This window comes from Zingiber officinale, chromosome 5B, assembly GCF_018446385.1.
Source record: "Zingiber officinale cultivar Zhangliang chromosome 5B, Zo_v1.1, whole genome shotgun sequence".
Taxonomy (NCBI): Eukaryota; Viridiplantae; Streptophyta; class Magnoliopsida; order Zingiberales; family Zingiberaceae; genus Zingiber; species Zingiber officinale.
Window position 1 is genome coordinate 14,648,854 of NC_055995.1, and position 19,374 is coordinate 14,668,227.

The 19,374-nt window shown below is 34.0% G+C and overlaps 1 protein-coding gene across 3 annotated transcripts; it reads left to right on the forward strand.

Annotated features, from left to right (window-relative positions):
• The first annotated feature begins 637 nt into the window (after positions 1-637).
• LOC121984158 (choline/ethanolaminephosphotransferase 1-like) lies at positions 638-18,220 on the forward strand. 3 transcript variants are annotated; one of them, XM_042536968.1, is made up of 19 exons: positions 638-792; positions 886-1,162; positions 2,460-2,469; positions 2,560-2,610; positions 3,161-3,238; positions 7,403-7,478; positions 7,558-7,580; positions 7,655-7,755; positions 9,555-9,649; positions 9,752-9,820; positions 13,159-13,228; positions 15,006-15,069; positions 15,150-15,190; positions 15,284-15,368; positions 15,923-15,985; positions 16,127-16,185; positions 16,293-16,345; positions 17,735-17,807; positions 17,903-18,220. In XM_042536968.1, exons 2-19 carry the CDS (start codon positions 1,026-1,028, stop codon positions 17,922-17,924), a joined length of 1,170 nt encoding a protein of 389 aa, XP_042392902.1. In that variant the 5' UTR covers positions 638-792; positions 886-1,025; the 3' UTR covers positions 17,925-18,220. The 3 variants fall into 3 exon arrangements, with proteins under 3 accessions (XP_042392902.1, XP_042392904.1, XP_042392903.1); XM_042536970.1 differs by having other exon boundaries at positions 929-1,162; positions 2,573-2,610; XM_042536969.1 differs by lacking the exon at positions 2,460-2,469 and having other exon boundaries at positions 910-1,162.
• The last annotated feature ends 1,154 nt before the right edge of the window (positions 18,221-19,374 follow it).

A 19,374-nucleotide genomic window follows, 5' to 3' on the forward strand; every position in this document is an offset into this window, starting at 1 on the left:
AATCTGAAAAGTTAAGATATACGTTCCTATTCCATTCTTATGGCTTACAATAAATAATAAACTTAGGGGGCGCTTGATTCGGGTAAGGGAATGAGAATGAGAATAGGAATGATTGCAAATATTAATGAAATGGGAATGATTCACATACCCCCATATTACTCAGTAATGGTCCATTCCTATATTTAGAGGAATGAATCCGTAGGTCCCACCATCATTTCCCCAAACCAAACACCAAGTTTCATTCCATTCCCATTCCAAACCCCCCAAACAAGCAGCCCCTTAGGGTGCGTTTGGTTTGCACATTTTTTATTTTCATTTTTTGAAAAATACGTATTTATGAAAAATGATATTTGGTTTGTATTTTTAATATCTGTTTTCTAAAACAATAAATAGTATTTTCTAAAAAAATAGAGAATGATGAAAAATCATTTTTTATTTTCTAAAAAATATATATTTTTCTAAAAAATGAAAATGAAACATGTTTAAACCAAACCCATCCTAATATATTTTCTCTAATAATTCCATTTTACGAGTCTATATTATTTAATTATTTTTATTTGGTCCGGACTCCGGATCAATCAACCCCGACCGGTTCGCGAAAGCACACGGCTTGAAATTATTAACGCCGACACCGACAGCAGGTAAAGCGCCTTCCACAAGTCGTGGTTGTTGCTTGTTGGTTCCCTCCGCAGATCCATCTCCCAGATCGTAGAATGCCGCGACTTCAGGAGAGAGCTCCTTCCTTCGCTTGAGGCGCGTGTTGTCTTCCCGTCTTCTCGTTCCAATCCCAAGGTATCAAACGCTGCTATAATCTCTCTTATATTTGCTCTTAGGTTGCGGATTCCTTGATTTTGATCCGCCCTTCGTTTTTTTTTTTGAATTTAGATTCGATCTGCTATTTTCATTCAGACGATGTACTTTTGGATAGTCAAACTGTGAAACTCGGTTGTCTGGTGTGCGCTGGATCTGGTTCTTGGTGTAAGATTGTTAAGAGGAAGGAGGATCGGCTTCTTGTTGGATAGAAAATGGGGTACATTGGGCACCATGGAGTGGCAACGCTGCATAGATATAAATACAGTGGCGTGGATAACTCGCTAGTCGCCAAGTATGTGTTGCAGCCGTTTTGGAGTCGCTGCGTCGCGCTTTTCCCTCTCTGGATGCCGTAAGTACTACCAATGGCGTATGGCTTTAACTGTTTTATCTTGTTTGGGTTGAAAAATGATCATACTATCATTTATTCTTTATTATTTATTTTGTTAGTTATTTGTATGCTTACATAACCATGTAGCATATTTCGAAAGATTGAGGTGTCCATGTTCACTTGCATAAGTTCAATGTTGGTATTAACTGTTGATGCGTTGTAATTCCCTTCTGTCAATTTGAAGGACCTTCTGCAGAAAAGATAAATTTGTCATGCCAATATTTTATCTGCAAGCATTGGCAACTCTTTGGGCCGAAGAGTCCTGATTTGTCCAATGATTTCGATAAACTAATACATTAACACATCGAGCTATTTCATTTAAGTCTTCATCTAGATGGTTGTCAGATTTAAGAGTAAGATTAATGCCTATAGTTTATCATGATCGACAATTGATGCACTGCCAAGCACATGATATATATAGTACATAATAAGTGGGATCTTATTGCTGGAAGCAAATAAAGTCTATGTGCCAAACCCCAATATTGATGGACACATTAATGAATTTTGTCTCGATTAATTTATCCAATCTTTACTTTTGTCAAGTAACCCTTGTAGTTTTGGTGCCATAGTTTTGAGCTTGAATACAAGAGAAATAATATTTGAGGGAAGACCTAAACAACATCTAGCATCCAATTAATTGTGGAAATAACTTCTCATGTCCATTGGACATAGGGTAGAAGGACTGAATGTGGGTGTATTGGGCAGTACACTGCCCTTCGACTCTATATTAGCAAGAGAATGGGTGCATCTATTAGTACAGTTGGTACATAGGAGCTCTCACGCATTGACGGTTAGCTTTTGGCTCTTTGTCAATACCAAAGTTTCTTTCCAGGATTGAATGAATATATCAAACTTATGGTTGTTTTAGGTTTTTAGACATGACATCATATAAAGAAATTGTAAAGACATAATGTCTGCATTACTGCAGATATGCAATAATTCTCTAGTTCTTGGTGAACAACGCAATGAGTGTAGTGGGACAAAAGAGAACCTGTATTTTTCACTATCTAGATGATTTCACAAGCATATACAAATATCATTTTTAATTCTTTAACTGAATTCAATTTCATACTACCCTCCATATATAAAAGTTTTCAAGAACCCATGCACAAATCCTTATGAATACACACATACATCCCTATGTACATTCTTTTAACAGTTTTTTTTTGGTATGATACTTCAAGTTGTATCTTATGTTGCATCCATCAGATTTTCTACAATTTATTTCTTTACCCTCATAGGTTTGATACTTTTGTAGGCCAAACCTGGTAAGAACCTTGGAAATGTGGCTCCTTTTTATGCATTTCTTTTAAATTGACTCATCCTGCTGGAGCAGTGATCTCTTTATGTGCTTCCAGATTACTCTCACAGGACTTATGTTCTTAGTTATATCAACACTTCTCGGCTATGTAAGTTAATGATCATTTCTTTTGATCCTTTCTATTAGTAATTTTCTAAATTTTAATGTGTTTAAGTTTAATCTGTTTTTAAAAAGGTGTTCTTGACTTGGATGTTGGATCCTAGTGGTGTTTTCATTTTCACTTATCTGTATGTATTACTCATCTAAGTTGGCCAATCTTAAACCATCATTTTGAAGTTTTTATGTGCCAAAGTTTGCTACTATCTCCTGTTATAATTTGATTTATATGAGAACCATATATTCTATATCATTTTATGTTCGGCATTCCAAACTATCTTCCGTGACCCACCAGTCCCATATTTTTTCTGGAATAGGGTCATATAGTAGCATAATGAGTGTAGGTTTATTTACAGTTTATTACCACTGGATGATGATCTCTTTTGTGGTTTTGCCATTTTCCTTGTTTACATTCTTTTATTGTTGTGCTAAATAAAAATCTCCTATTCTTTCATGCTTACTGCTAGGTAGCTAACTGCAAGATGTATTTACTATTTACTTTACTTACTATATTTTGGATCTCTTTCTTGTTTCTTTTACAGATTTATTCACCTCGTCTAGACACAGCTCCACCAAGATGGGTTCACCTTGCTCATGGATTGCTTCTATTCTTATATCAGGTTTGTTCAGAATACTGTCTTATGTTCTGAAAATTTCTTTACAAGATTTTGAAAATAGAACAAGTATTTTGAGGGGAGTTTATCTCTAAGTAAAGAATGAGGGTTGGATTTGGGAATTTCTTGTATTAATAGAATGGTATAGATTCATGGGATGGTTTTTTTTTTTTGGTTCCCTTAATCAGTTAGATGGATTGTTATCATGTATACCATAGTTCTTCCCACCTGACTATTCACTTTTCTTCAATTGACTATCTAGCAGTTACTTGTTCTAGATGAAAACATTTATTGTGCATAATGATTCAAACTTCAAAGAGGTAATTTTAATGTCTAAATCTTGCATTGGCAATCGTGCGAGCCTAGTAATTTCTGAAACAATGATTTTGTTTCTTCCAGCTGAAGTATAGGTTACTTGCTGAAAAACATGATAATACACACTTATATAAAACAAACCTTTTATAGGTCAACAAAGGGAATGAATTAGCCACTCACTGATTATCAGAGCTTTATCATCTAAATCATTTCCTTTAGGTGGTACATAGGCTACTCAATCATAAATACCAGTTTGTTATTTATATGTTCAATTCTATAACCTCTTAAGGATTTAATTATGTTTTAATTAGTAATATGCTAACAGATTATTATAACTAAATGATCATTTTGTATTGCACTTTTTCTCTTAAGGTCTTAGTAAGTAAATATGCTAACAGATTTTAAAACTAGATCATCTTTTTCTATTGCACTTTTTCTCTTAAGGACTTAGTCAGTAAATATGCTAACAAAGTATTAGAACTAAATGATCCTTTGTACTGCACTTTTTCTCTAACACAGTACAGGTGTATCTTTATGTGTTTTGTGCTCTTATGAAAGATTGAACTAGAGATCATGTCACATTTCGATTATCATAATAGAAGTTTATTGGCTTAGTACAAGCACAATTAGAACTTGTCCAGTTTGCATTTTTGTAACCTATATAGTCTAGAGATGGTCTCGATCACAATATAATATCAAGGGCTCTCTTTCTTGGAGCATTTTAAAGGTATTTACGAATTCCTAAAATTACCATCTAGTGGTTATGACATGGAGATTTGATAAATTGGTTAATGATGCTCATGGTAAATGAGACATGTGACAAAGATAATTCAATTTACCAACAAATTCTGTACTTTTATGGATCAGTAAATAACTTTCATCCTGAGGTACTCTGACATTTGGATGCTTAGGAGTGTCCATTTGGAAGTGTTTGATTATGTTTTCAGCCTTATTTAAGTAATTTCATCATAAGGATTTGGTATTGTCATCTATTTAATGAAAAAAATACATTGAGAGATAAAGCAAAATACTGAGTGAGTGACCTGATACCCTTATGATCATGTTATCTAGAGAACAGTAAAACTAAATTTAGTATACCATGCCTTAGGAAGTTACTTCAACCCTAATAGTGATTTTCAGTTTGTACTCAAGGTCATACTCCTCTTGGGCGAAAAGCACAAGGGGTTGCTTCCTGTGTACTTCCTTGTGTGTTTTCGATATCCAGTCAACAGGGTGGCTGCTGAAACAATAGCTACTAAGGTGAGGAAGTGTAATCTTAGCCAATGATAAAAAGTGTCAACATAGTCAACGCTATAGATTTGGGTGTTTCCTTTCTTCCCCTACTAATCATGGCTTTTGTCTATCTACCAAACTTGTTACAATATTTTAATATTGAGTTCCCTTGTACGTTCATTTGTAAATTTACTAGAAGGGTAGTGAAACTAGTTCCTAAATATTGTTAGAGCAAAAAGTTAGGCTTTATTTGGTTAGTTAAAATCTTCCATTTCAGTTTATAGTTTTCAGAAAATAAAAGTCATTAAAAAAAATTACTACATTTTTTTTTAAAAATATTTATTTTATCCATCTTTTCAACTTTTAAATTCTATTTTCTTAAAAATGATTTCTTTTTTTTCAAAAAACATCCCCAACTAAACAAACTAAACACGGCCTTAATATCTCATCTACCATGGAGTGTCCCTCAAATCAATTGGTTAGTACCTCTGAACAAGTAATTTGAATTGGAGATGAATATGAAATAAACATAGAATATTAGGGTGACAAGGACTTATAAGAGGAATAGTGAGAGGGGATGCAAGTTAGTGAAATTAAGAGCTCATTTTTCTGAGAAATGGGAAGGTCTAGATAGAGATAGCAGATAATTTTAGTAGTAGTAGTAGTATGGAGCAAGGTTTAAAATTTTGACCCATGCCAAGATTTCAGTCCTACAGTTTCGGTACCATATCGTGTCGTGCTGATATAGTTTTGGTAATTTTTAAATATAAAATATATTAATTAAAAAATAAAATATTTAACATAAATGTTTTAAAAATAAATAATATTGTTGGGATTCAATCAAAGTCCCACATTGGAAAGATTTGGGAAAAATCATGGGGTTAAAAGGATGTAGGATATCTCCATTAGAATGAGACCTTTTGGGGAGAGCCCAAGAGCAAAACTATGATGGCTTAGACCCAAAGTGGATAATATCATGCCATTGTGGAGATATGTGAACATCCTTTGGGCACAATAAATGGTATAAGAGCCATGGTCCAGATCAGATGCAATGTGGGGTGACCTTGAACAAAGTTGAGGGTAGGCCCGAGTAGGTCAGGGTGACCGGATGCTTGCAGGGAGGCCCGGAGTAGGTCAAGAGTGACCGGAAGTGGATACTCGCGGGGAGGCCTGGAGCGGGTCAGGGTGACTGGATGCTCACGGGGAAGGCCCGGAATAAGTTAGGGTAACCGAATGCTCAGAGGGATGACCCGGAGTGAGTCAGGGTGATCGGATGCTCGTGGGGAAGGTCCGGAGCAGGTCAGGGTGACTGGATGCTCGCGGGGAGGCCCGAAGCAGGTCAGGGTAACGGGATGCTCGCGGGGAGGCCCGAAGCAGGTCAAGAGTGATTGGATGCTCACGGGGAGGCCTAGATCATGAGAATAATGGTGGTCCTTCGTTTGAGGGGAGGATTGTTCGGATTCAATCAAAGTCCCATATTGAAAAGATTTGGGAAAGATCATGGGGTTAAAAGGATGTAGGATATCTCCATTAGAATGAGGCATTTTGAAGAGAGCCCAAGAGCAAAGCCATGAGGGCCTAGGTTTAAAGTGGACAATATCATGCCATTGTGGAGATATGTAAACATCCTTTGGGCACAACAAATATAAAAAAATAATCTTTTAAAACAAGACAAGATATGAAAATAGATAAATAAATAAATAAACATTTTATTATAATTTTTAAATTAAAATAAATTAAATATAAATTAATTAGATAATTTCATTAGGGTTTAATAAAGTCTCTTTAGATTATCCCTATCATACTTAAGAGTTCATTAAAATAATTAACTTAAATTTTAATTAAAAAAACCGAAATTCGACACCACTTGTGAGCTCATGCGACTCTGGCATTGCTACGGGGTTGCACGACCCTTCTGCGGCGGTGGCGTGGTCACACGACGACCGCAGGGTTGCATGACGCCTCCGCTGCTATTGTGGGGTTGTGCGACCCCTCTACTGTGGCTGCAGGGTTGAACGACGCCTCCTAGCTGTCATGGGGCTTGGTGCCGGGATCGTATCGGTGTTGGTCGACGGGCGGAACGAGATATTTTGCTCGTTTCCATTGGCTCGATACAGTAGTTTAAACACTGGTCTGGAGGTTTAGCTCTGTCATGTTCAAATTGTGGCCTTCTACTATGAATTCACAGTGATTAAATCGAAGGTTATCAAGATCGAACCCTACAAAGGAACAAGACACTCCTTAGGTTTGGAAGGTAGGATCACAAGATCCAATACTTATTCTAGAAGCTAATGGTGGAGAAAATGAGGAATATTCCCAATATTCTACTTCTATCAACTTGATGCTATTAGATTATTCTGAATTTTCATTTCCTTATTGTTGGGCCATTAAGGGGGATGGATGGAAGATAAAAAGGATCATGCAGTTGAAAGAACCTTTATGAGAGAAATACTGATTATACACACATTTGCTGGTTCGTATAATTCCTTGATATTCTGCACTAAGCTTTCCTATGTGTAGTTAGCTTGGATTTCAAACAAACTTTTGTACATGTTTAAAATTGATGGTTATATATATAAACATATCTTGCTAACTTTGTATGCATTAATCATGTCATCATAGACTTTTGATGCTGTAGACGGTAAACAAGCAAGGCGGACCAATTCATCAAGTCCATTGGGAGAACTTTTTGATCATGGTAGATTCATTGCTAATAGGGTTTGCCTTACTAATGCACATTTTATTCTTATTGATACTTTGAGTGATGATATTTGCAGGTTGTGATGCACTGACATGTGCTGTATGTCATTCTTCTTGTCTCTGTTGATTAATTTTCTGATGTTTAGTTCCATGACGTATTATTTTTCATATCAGTTTGAAGCCTTGGCTTTTGGGAGCACCGCAATGTGTGGTGGAACTACTTTTTGGTTTTGGGTTATTGCAGCTGTACCTTTTTATTTCGCAACATGGGAGCAGTATGTCCTTTGTTTGCAGCTCCATTTTCTTGTATCTCATTGTTTGTTTTGACTGTTACGTTCAGTGTTCACCTCCATTTATTGCTAGATTGCTAAATCTTCGTAGATGTTTTCTAGACATTTGTTATACATTCTGGCTTCATTTCACGTCTCAACCAATAACCAATATGTTTTTTTAGATTTGAAGATGAAACTATGCTTATTGCAACTTGCAACTACATTTTATTTTCTTACACTAGAGAAATGATTCATCTTAGTATCATTCTGAAAATGGATGGAGGCAAAACACTGCAATGGGACACGACAATGACAATTGGTACCACCTTTTGCATAGTAGGGTATATTTATAGTGTGAAAATGCCTCTGGATGAAAATGTTTAAAATCTCATTACATAGAACCTTACATACCAGCAATCGACATGAATCCATGTGCAAATGCTTGGTTGATCCTTTTCCAGGTATCCTATATTACACATGTTACCGTTGATTACAGAATAATGAAAATTATTATTGAAACGAAACAATATTGCTATTGTTTATTAGTCCATCAATGCATATCGACCATTAAAACATCAAGTTTGTTATTTTAGCACATGAAATGCATTTCCCTGAGTTTCAATTCTTGATAGAACCTATTGTTTAAAGTTCTCCTCTAATTGCTTCTGGAACATTTCTTTGAGTATTCACCAATTTTAAGAGTTCTCATCACTTTGTCAGCCAACATTTAACTTTTATCTTTTGATTTTATGTTGTAACCTGTGGAGATTGATTTGTATGGTTCACGGATAGTTATGTCGACACAGATTACAGTATATGCTTCTCATGTTGTTACTTTCTTTTATTCACTTTTTGGTGCTTCTTAACTTGTACCTCATATTTAATCTTTTATCTTTTTGTATTTATTCCTAGAATTCTTATCATAATTTAGTACAACATATTTCTATAGGACTAGAAACAAGAAAACAATTTTAAAAAGTCACATTTGATTGTCAGATAAAAAGACAATGGCCTATATTGTTATGTGCTTGATAGTGATATGAACCTAATAGGCCTATATACTAGTTATAGGTAGTTCATAAGACATACTACTTGGTCTCAGTGGTAACAAACAAACCAACTCAAACTTAGGTTGCCCATCTACTTGTAAATTTTGGTTCAATAACATTTGAAGGAAAAAAGGTGCCAACTCTCCTATTTGATTATTTGCTTCCAGCTTCCCCCCTGTACTTATCCTTATTTGTTATCTAGAAATCTCTTAACCAAGTTTTATGCTTCATATTCAAATACTAATGCTGAGAGCAAGTAAAGAGTCCAAATTTTCTATATTCTTGCTTTTGTGAGTTTTATAACCCTGCACAATTATTCCATCTAATCTATAGAAGGAAATTAACCTAACCATTAGTTCATCTAATCATTCAGTATACATAGTGGTTTTGTTAGTTGAACTTGTATGCCCTACTGTGTTCGCCTTTTTGTTTTTTTTGTTCTTTTTACTGAACCCGTACTTTCACGTTTAAGGTAATACAGACATGTACTTAGACAATCAAGAAATGCTCTAATTAGACGATACAAAATTATGACAAATGTCCATATCAAACGTGGAAGAGGAAGACAAAAAAAATTTGGTTAGCAATAATAAAACAAGATAAAATTTATTTAAATATAAATGATAATATAATAGGGGATAGAGTCCAATGGCGTAGAAAGATCCATATAACTGATCCCACCTAGTGGGATAATGCTTGGTGGTTGTTATTGTTTATATATGCATTACTGAAATTCAGCCATTTATGTCACAGCTTCTTTACAAATACACTTATTCTTCCAATATTCAATGGACCTACAGAAGGCCTCATGTTGATATATGTTTGTCATTGGATTACATTCTTTTTGGGTACGTTTTGACTAAATTCTGTTTTGTTTCTGCACTTAAAAAATGAATGCATTATCCAGTTTTTCTGAAAAATATTTATCTCTATACAATGACCTTTGTTAGGAGCTGAATGGTGGGCAGAGGATTTCAGAAAATCTATTCCTCTCATGGATTGGGTGCCATTTGATAGCAGTAAGTCTGAACAAATTTTAGCAAAGCATTTCTCAATCAGGGTAGGCTTGAGCTGAGTTTAGATTATTCTCGATTTCCATCTCTCTGTGAAAAATCCTGTAGTTTTTCATCCTTAAGAATATAATACACAGTTATCTGTCTACTATCCTTTGTATTATCTGCTGCATGCACGAGTACTTGAGATTTTAATTTTCAGTCATACCCTTTTGATTTATTTCACTTCAATTTATAAATCTTTGCATTGTTACTCTTCAATGATTGTTATATGCTTACTTGTCATGTCAGCAAGGCTCCATATAGTAGTATTGAAGAATAAGTAATTATTTATTTTTAGTTATATTGTAAATGAGGAATGACCTTGATGGGTGTTTAAACTCTCTACAGGGATGAATTTGTAATCTTTATAAATCTTTCTATCATTCTTCTTAATCATAAGAAAGTTAATTTACGATTTATTATTTCCACTTTTGAACGTGACCAAGTGTTCTTTTCTTTGTTTAAAAAAAGTATTAGCTAATATAATGTCATATACTATCACAAAATCCAATATAGTTTTTCCTTCATTTATCCTTCCAAACTTATAACCCTTATGTATTTTTATATTCCTCATTTTTCGCTTCAACATGTTCATTTAGATCACCTTCTATTAAAATCATTTCATTTGGCGGAATGTTTTGATACGTTATCTAGGTTGTCCCAAAACCTTGATTTTGTAGCTTCATCTAATCCTACTTGCGGTGCATATATGCTAATTACGTTCATAGCTTCTTTCGCTATTATTATTATCTTAAGAGCTATAATTCTATCCCCTTTTCTAGTTACTCATACAATTTTATCCACGAACTATCTACAACTATACCCACTTCATTTCTTATTTTTATTCAACTTAAAACCTAAGTTCTCTATCATCTTTGCGTTCTCGCCTATTTATTTTGTCTCTTGTACACACAAAATACTAACTCTTCTCCTAATCATCGTATCACTACCTCCATTGATTTACTAATGAGGGTTCTTATGTTCCATGTTCTAAATCTAATACTATTTGTTTTCCTATAATATTTGTTTTTATCCAACCTATGATGTGAGAACTTTTGTCTATTTAACACATCACCTTAGCGGTTCTTGCCGATACGTTATAGTCAGACTTTGCATGGGGACATGAAAATGGGCATAATAAGAAATGAGAGTATTAGAGAGAAAGTCGGAGTTGCATGTATTGAGGGGAAATTCTGAGAGACATGTTTAAGATAGTACGAGCATGTACTTAAATGACCAATAAATACTCTAGTTAAGTGACATCAAACGAGGAAGAGGAAGACAAAAAAAGATTTGGTTAGCGGCAATAAAACAAGATAAAATTTATTGAAATATAGATGATGATTATATTATATACGATATAACCCAATGGCGTAAAAGGATCCATATAACCGACTCTACCTAGTCGGATAAGGCTTGGTTGCTGTTGTTGTATGGTAAATGAGGAATTGGTTTGCCATGGACCACAAATTAGAAATGTTTTTTACTACTGACCTAAGTTTACTAGCTTGATTCGATTAAATCTTACAAATTCATAGGAGAGCAAGTTCTAAGAGTTGACTATACACATAGATATTTGCATGCAATGATTACATCAATCATAATCAAGCAAGCATTGATATCAAAATACTCTCATCTTATCGTCTCTTCAAAACTTACATCTCTCTTCCAAGAAGACCTCTAACTTTGAAAGAATACTATTCTATCCTCTTGTTGTACTCAAAGAACACCAGACTTGGAAATATATGTTTTATAACTGGTCTAATTTTACTATATCGATTCAATTAAGTAGTCTTGCAAATTCACAAGAGACTGAATTATAAGTGTTGGCTTAATGCATATATTTGCATAATGTTTGCATCAATAGTAAAAAAGCAAGTATTGATCTCAAAATAGTCCCCTCTTCTCACGTTACCCTTTCTTCCAAGAAGATATCTAACTCTCACTATTCTATTCACCTGTAGTATGTAAGGAATGCCCCACTGATCCTGGAATTCCTAGAGTTTTACTAGTGAGGATAGGTAGCATTCTTAGATCACCTATCTTCTTGAAAGAGAGGATAAGAAGAGAAAATAAGAAAGCAGAACTATTTTGAGATTAATACTTGACTATTATTGATATAAAAAAAATTACATATAGATAGCCAACTCTTATAATTTGCTCCCCTATGATTTCGGTGTACATGAGTATTTACTTGAATTAATTAATTAATTTAGATCAGTTACAAATAATATTCCTAATCCCTTGATCCATGGTAGATCCATTTCATATTAATTCTAATTAAAATTATTCAAATATAATTACAATTAAAGACAACTATTCATTCTTATTTACTGCTGCTGTGGCAAATAAGCATATGATAGACTGATGTTCAGCCAATCATTATTGACTTGGGTTAAGTTTCTGAATTGTATGGCATTCTGTTGCATTGTCAGAAAATTATGCTAATTAAAAACAGTATAAGAGAAAGGGAGAAAAACATGGAAGGCATTGGTGCTTGCTCATCTTGTTCTAAAAACTGATTCAACTAAAAGGAAGGCTAGATTAAAGTTTAAACTAATATCAACAAAAAAAATATATTGTCCATAACTAGTAATATGATTTTCCGTATTTCAGCTAGTTAAAGTAATTCACAGCCTTGAATATACATTTATTCCTTACTACTGATGTGGAGCCTTGTTGGCATGGCAATGACATAATAACATATTGATGTTCTACTAATCATCACTGAGATGTGTCCAGTGGCTGGATCTGGTGAGGCATACTGTCTCATTTTTAAGAGAAATAATGTTAATATGTGAAAAGTTATTAGAATAGAGGAGAAAAATATGGAAAGAAGTGGATACTTGTCCATCTCCTGCTTAAAACTTTCAAGAAAAAGGAATTATAGTTTCAACTAATATTAACTAGAAAAATTGTATGATTCACAGCTTACCATATGGTTCTTCTTTTGGAAAAAAAATCAACTGATATTGGATGGTTGCACTAGTATGATCATTATATGTGCTATTCGGAGTGATTGCAATTGCACGAGTTCTTTATGTATGCTTCTTCTTTTGCATAAGGGTAACTTATATTGTTTGTATGAACTATTTTAAGATGGTAAAATGGACGAAAATACCAGCGGCTACAGAAATATTTGTTATGAACATTTTATTCCCATCTATTGAGTGACAATTATCGTTGTTCAATGATTACCTGACATTTGTTCGTGTTCTTCAATTCATTGTTGTTGCACTCAAATGCCTCATGCTGTTATCTACAATTTCACCTGCCAAATTATAGTGTTTTCTTTGTTACAGAGATTCCTACTTATGGAGTTGTGTTGTTCATTATGATTATTTTTGCTGTAATTCCGACTATTAGCTCCAAGTAAGTGAGAGTTGTGTTCATTATTATTTCTTTTGCTATAATTCTGACTATTACCTCCCAGTAAGTATCTTTGCAATGATATATAATTATGCATCAGATGACATATTTGGTAACTCTATATTCATCTGGAATATAGTGCTTATAAGTTCTAACAAGAATATAATCTGTGTTTTATATGTTTTGTGATTTTTTAATTTTGTAAAGAAGAATGTCTCATTAATACGAGGTTGATACACTATATATGCCTGGAATATATTTAATTTGTGGATTATAAGATTTTTAATTTGATACTCTATGATAACTTATACTTCACATTCTGATTTTTGTAGTTAACTAATTTATGTAACCAGTTTCCTGATTGTTTCGTTGTCCTTGTTATAGCCATAGAATTGATATCATAGTTCTGTTTCTTTCCTGTAGCTTCCTTGAATTTATTTTTAAATGGGGCAATACTAAGGAACAAAGCTCACCCCATATAGTTGGAACTATAAAAAATGAGACATCTATATAGAGAATAATGCACGAAGTCCAAGAAAAATAGCTTAAAATGCACAACAATACCATAGGTTTGTCAATCTCAAAAATATGACAAAGACATACAAATATCATGTATATCTCAATGCTCATGGCCGCATCTCATAATCAACACAAGATGGGTGGAACACTTATTGACTCAAAAGGCCTCTTCAGGATAACTGTCACTGAGGTCACACCATTCCTATTTTGGCATTGGCAGTCCTAACCAGCATGCATTCACATCTCTAAGGTCATGTTTTCCAATTAGGCACTGATGATCCTAACTGGTCACATGCTATAATATCCCTGAAGTAATGTGATATGTAGTTAGGCAACAATAGTACTAGGGTAAATGTTTTGCATATTACATATTAGAACAAGTAACATGTAAAAGTATTCTCTCTAAACACGTCATCAAATAAGAATAACAACCCTAAGCATGCATCATCAACACAACCAACTCTGAGCATGTATTAATAATTTAATATAAACAATAGTCATGGCAGATAAAATTAGCATGCGATAATCACACAAAAGATTCTATGTATATATGAAGTAACACAAGTAGAGGAATGGAAAGGTAAATATAGCCTTCGTTGAGTTAGAGTTCAATTAGAGCCTTATTCATCAAAGCGAAGGTTAAACCTTAAATCATGGTGTTTAGGTTCTTGAACAAAGAGGTTAATCACTCCGCTCTCAAGTTTTGGTGAAAACCTACCAGCTTTATGCTTTTAACTGTATAATAGGCACAGTAGCTCAACTAATACCTTATGTTTTACATACACCTTTTACATGCCTTACAATAAAGCCGCCAATGAAGGTGGACATAACAGCAAGATATACACATGGTGCCCCAGTTTGCTACTATGCAGTTGGATTAAGACCAAAATAATAAAAAAAGGGATCAGATTTATAGGTACAATATTCTTTATTAAAAACTAAGATATAACAAAAAACAAAAGAAAAATCTGTATGTACTTTTTCTAGCCAAGTCACTGAAATCCTGATTACCTCTGGTAGCATTCAAGTTTTTCAGAGATTATTCACATTAATTTTAACTCTAGTTTTGTAAAGGTTTTCTTTCATCCTGAAAAGGTTCTCTGGCCTAAGTTATACAACTTACTACAACCTGCTTATTTTGTGGTTAAAAAGAAACTTTTATTAATTTAACCTATTAGTGTATTATATGGTTGCTAAAATTGCTTTTCTTTTCCTGTTTTCTTGGGATCAGATTTCATTATTGATTGTTTGCGTTGTGCAGCATTAGTAATGTCAACAAGGTTGTTCGAGCAAGAAAAGGAAGCATGTTGTTAGCACTAGCAATGGTAAGTTTATAGGCAGTCTCCTTTCACTTTTTGAGCTATTGAAATTTCGAGGTTCTTTAATGAATTTTCTTTCTTATCAGGTCTATCCTTTTGGTGTGCTAATGGCAGGAGTTCTTGTCTGGTTGGATACATTAAATCTTGATAATTAACTTAAGTTTTCAAGTTTCATCACTTCAAAATTTTGTTTATATCATATTTTTGAAGTTGTATGTAGGTCGTACTTGTCCCCTTCAGATGTTATGCGTGAGCATCCACATTTGCTTATAGTTGGAACTGGATTTGCTTTTGGCTTTCTTGTGGTATGATACCTCATGATTTGATGTAAAAGAATGTGTTATCTTTAAGTATTTGTGTGATTTTGCTACCTGTACAAGTAAGAAGTAACTATAATGAAATTAGGTTAATGCTAGACATGTACGCGTGCATGTCTAGTTTGTAATTTTGTGGATAAATGAAACAATAGTTAGCTTCTTGTTCTATAATTATTTCACAATAGTTCTATGAACTCTAATGCTTTTATGATTTTCTTCCTAGTAAATTTAATGCACATCACATGCATAAAACAATTTACGTATCTTCCAATTATCAAAGTTTATAGTACCAATTCTGAGTTCATCTACCTATTTTGATAATTTCTCCTTTCAATGTATTGGTTGTATTTTTCTTTTGCACAACAAAAGAAAAGAGCTGTACTTCTCTTATGATCCAAATAAATAGCTCCATATGATCTGTAGCATATTGGGTAGTAGTCAGTAATAAGCTGTGTTAAGACCTAGCACTACATCAGTCTTGTTTTTTTAAATAAAAGAAAGACAACCATGTTTTTTTTCCCTAAATATGAGAACATTGACAGGGGAGGATGATTCTTGCACACCTATGTGATGAACCCAAGGGTTTGAAGACTGGAATGTGCATGGTACATACCTATCTCTAAGTTTATTGTTTCTGCATATATATATATATATATATAAGATTATCCATGCATTAAATTTTCTTACCATGTGGATTTATGAATGAAATTTGGAAATATTTCACTCACTGATTTTCTTGTCGACAGTCTCTACTGTTTCTTCCTCTTGCTATTGCAAATGCTCTAACTGCCAAGCTCAATGATGGGTATATTTTGTTTCTTGCATACCAGGCATATATAATGCTTATGAAATCTTCAATAATGTTGGGCAGCCGATTATTTCATTACATGAGAGTTTTTCTTCCTTGTGCAGAGAACCTCTAGTAGATGAGTACATTGTCCTCCTTGTGTATTGCTTGTTCACAGGTAATTTACTTTATCTATATTCAGATTACGAAAACAACCCTATGATGTGTTTGGTTCATAGGCATACCTATTTTATTTCCTATGAATTTACATGGAATAAATATATTTCTATTTTTCATTTCAAAAATGAGATTGGAATTTACTGATTCCAATGGAACATAGATTCCCTATTTTTTTCTTTTTAGTTATGGCTTACCTATTCAAAGAAATAACTATTTCTCCTTTATCCATTCTCCAAAGATGCTTATTCTTTTTTCATTCCATTTTCCTAAGAATGTATTATAAGCCAATAAAGTTGAGTGGTTGGGACGACTCAATTGGTCTGGCTGACGAATGAGCAATAATGATTGTACAGGCTAGTCAAGTAAGCTGGGCAGTTGAGTAAGCTGGTTTGGACCGAATGGATTGAGCCAGCTTGATAAGCTAGTTGGGCTCATATGATCATCTGGGCTGGGTAATCTAGATTGCTCAGCTGGATGAACCAATCAAGATAGGCGGGTTGAATGCATCAAACCAATGAGTTGAATTAGGCTACGTGGTTGGATGCATTGTGAGGGTTGATGATTTGGATACAACGGTTGGTTGAGCATGCCAAATGCATTGGTTGAGTGGCACACTAGTTGAGCTGAGAGGATTAAACAAACTAAACTAGTTGAGTGGGTTGAACAGTAGTGAGTAAATGCTTAGGTTGAGCAAGTTAGGTAACTAATATAGTCTTTTAGGTGATTGAATGTGTTGGTTGGATCTGATGGATCAGCAATCCAGGCATCTCGGATGGGCTATGTAGATTTGTTGAGCTAACTTTGGTCAAGTTGAGATTGATCAGGCTTTGTAGGCTCGACAGGTTGAAAGAACTGAGATACCTAGGCTGGTTGGTTTATTGGGTCAAGCAAGATAATGCAAGCTAAATGAGTTGAATAAAATATTTCATATTGGGGCAAATGTAGCGTCAGAATTAAAAAAAAAATCCATGTATTTGTTTTCATGAATTAAAAAATAGATATTCCTATTTTCTTTTCAATTTCATTTTCATAGAATCGTTTATTTGTTCCTTATCAATTTCATACGAAATCAAATTCACCATTAATGTACTCTTGGAAGCCAGAAATATCTTGGATTCTCTTGGTCCGGCTATGATCTTGCTAGTATAAATTCACAATGGCTAGAATTATATTTTCCACTGTCTAATATCCACAGGAGGTGGATCAACAACTTTTTTTTCACAAAGTTATATACAACTAAGAATTGTAATGATCTAACAGTTAGTTCATGTGACAGTTGCTTCCTCTTAAAATTGATACTTACATTCTATACGGCCTCTTTTTTTTTTCTTAGTCTTTTTTTGTAGCTTGCTTTCTTTGTTGTTTGAACCCTTTTATTTAACAACAGTGGGACTCTACCTGCATTTTGCCACGTCCGTTATCCATGAGATAACCACAGCTCTGGGCATTCTCTGCTTCAGGTGAGAAAAATTCCTTTTGGTTACTCCACTGCTGTCTTTTTGAACCAACTGCGACTTTTTGAACGGTGGGTATCCTGCTCTTGTTTTAACGACAGGATAACCAGGAAAGAGGCCTGAGAAAGGGTCTTCATTTGCTGTTCTTTGTGCGATTTTTATTGTTGGATTATTGGCATTGGCAAGGCAGCAAGCACTACAAGATCCATTTGTTGTTATATGAACTTTCCCGTTGTATTAAATCAATCCGTGTGGGAAATCCTTCCTTGTGAAAGGAAACGACATTAGCAGTTTAAGATGAGAAACTGTTGCAATTATAGATTTGCGTGCAGAATGTTTGAAATTGCAGCACCATCATGTTGGCAGAATGGAATTTATATAATTCTAAAACAAACTACAATTGGATTACCATTTTACTACGTATTGTTCTAACCCCATTATCAAATGTGGCTGCATGAAAGTCAAGTAGGGTGATTTTTTTAAGACCTAAGGGTTAGAAAATGTCTAAGCTATAAAAAATTTCATTGTCAATGTTGGCCCTAAATCTACTTGCGTCTCTAAGTTGTTAGAAGATTTAATTATTTTATATTACTTAAAATTTTTCATCACCATAACACATGTCTATACTCTGATTCCATATTGATTTGTCAGATCAACGTCACTAGGAATTCCGCTGTATATTTTTTTATTCATGTGGCAAAAATACTAAATAGTTGTAATGATCATTTTTTAAGTTTAAGCGTGATGAAGTGTGTATGATTTATCGTTAAGTAATAAAATATTAATTTATATAGATAATTGATTAAATACTATTTGAGTTTGTAAAATTAGTTATATAGAAAGTCGAAAGTGTGTGTTAGTTTGAGAGATTGAGAGAGAAAGAGAGATTGAGTTGAGAGAGCAAGAGGGAAAGATTTGAGAGGGTCTAGAGTAGAGGAGGTTAAGGAAAAGCTAGTGGTTGAAGATATTGGATTGGGGAAACGATTCTAGGATTTCAGTTTTATTACGATGCTAGTTGACACCCTAAGTATTGTTTACTTTTCTATTTATATATTTACTTGATTGTAGGAATTTCTATCCAAATTACCAATATGAACCCGGGAGGACTATATCGGAGTGTCTACCACAAATTCAACGCTATTAAATAAAGTATAAACATTAGAAAGTCCGCTTAAAGGAATACTCCTGTTGTATAAGACCCCACAGTCATATGATCTATATTACTTACCCTACTTCCTTGCATCAAATTGGAGCAAGCACATTAAGCTCTATGATAGTTATCCTTTGCAATGAATCAACCTCCTTTCAAGATGGTGACTCTAAAAAGTCTATTTAAAGGGATACCCCTGTTACATGAGGCCTCATGGTCATACAATCTAGAGAATCTCTTCTACATGGTGACCAATCTTCCACATCCTATTTCATTTAACACACATATACATTCAAACAAGAACAAAGAGTAAACATATCATAGAATAGAGAAAGGAACAAATGCATAGTTCATATATCAATAAATACATCGTAACTACTTCGTACTAGTAACATCTAGAGAATTACTCCATGGAGAAGGAAA

What these genes read in the sequence shown, in the direction of transcription:
- LOC121984158 (XM_042536968.1), top strand. Translation starts at nt 1,026, where the DNA reads ATGGGGTACATTGGGCACCATGGAGTGGCAACGCTGCATAGATATAAA. An exon ending in TGCTTCTATTCTTATATCAG is followed by an intron (nt 3,239 to 7,402) that starts GTTTGTTCAGAA and finishes ATGTCATCATAG; the next exon opens with ACTTTTGATGCTGTAGACGG. An exon ending in ATGGCAGGAGTTCTTGTCTG is followed by an intron (nt 15,191 to 15,283) that starts GTTGGATACATT and finishes AGTTGTATGTAG; the next exon opens with GTCGTACTTGTCCCCTTCAG.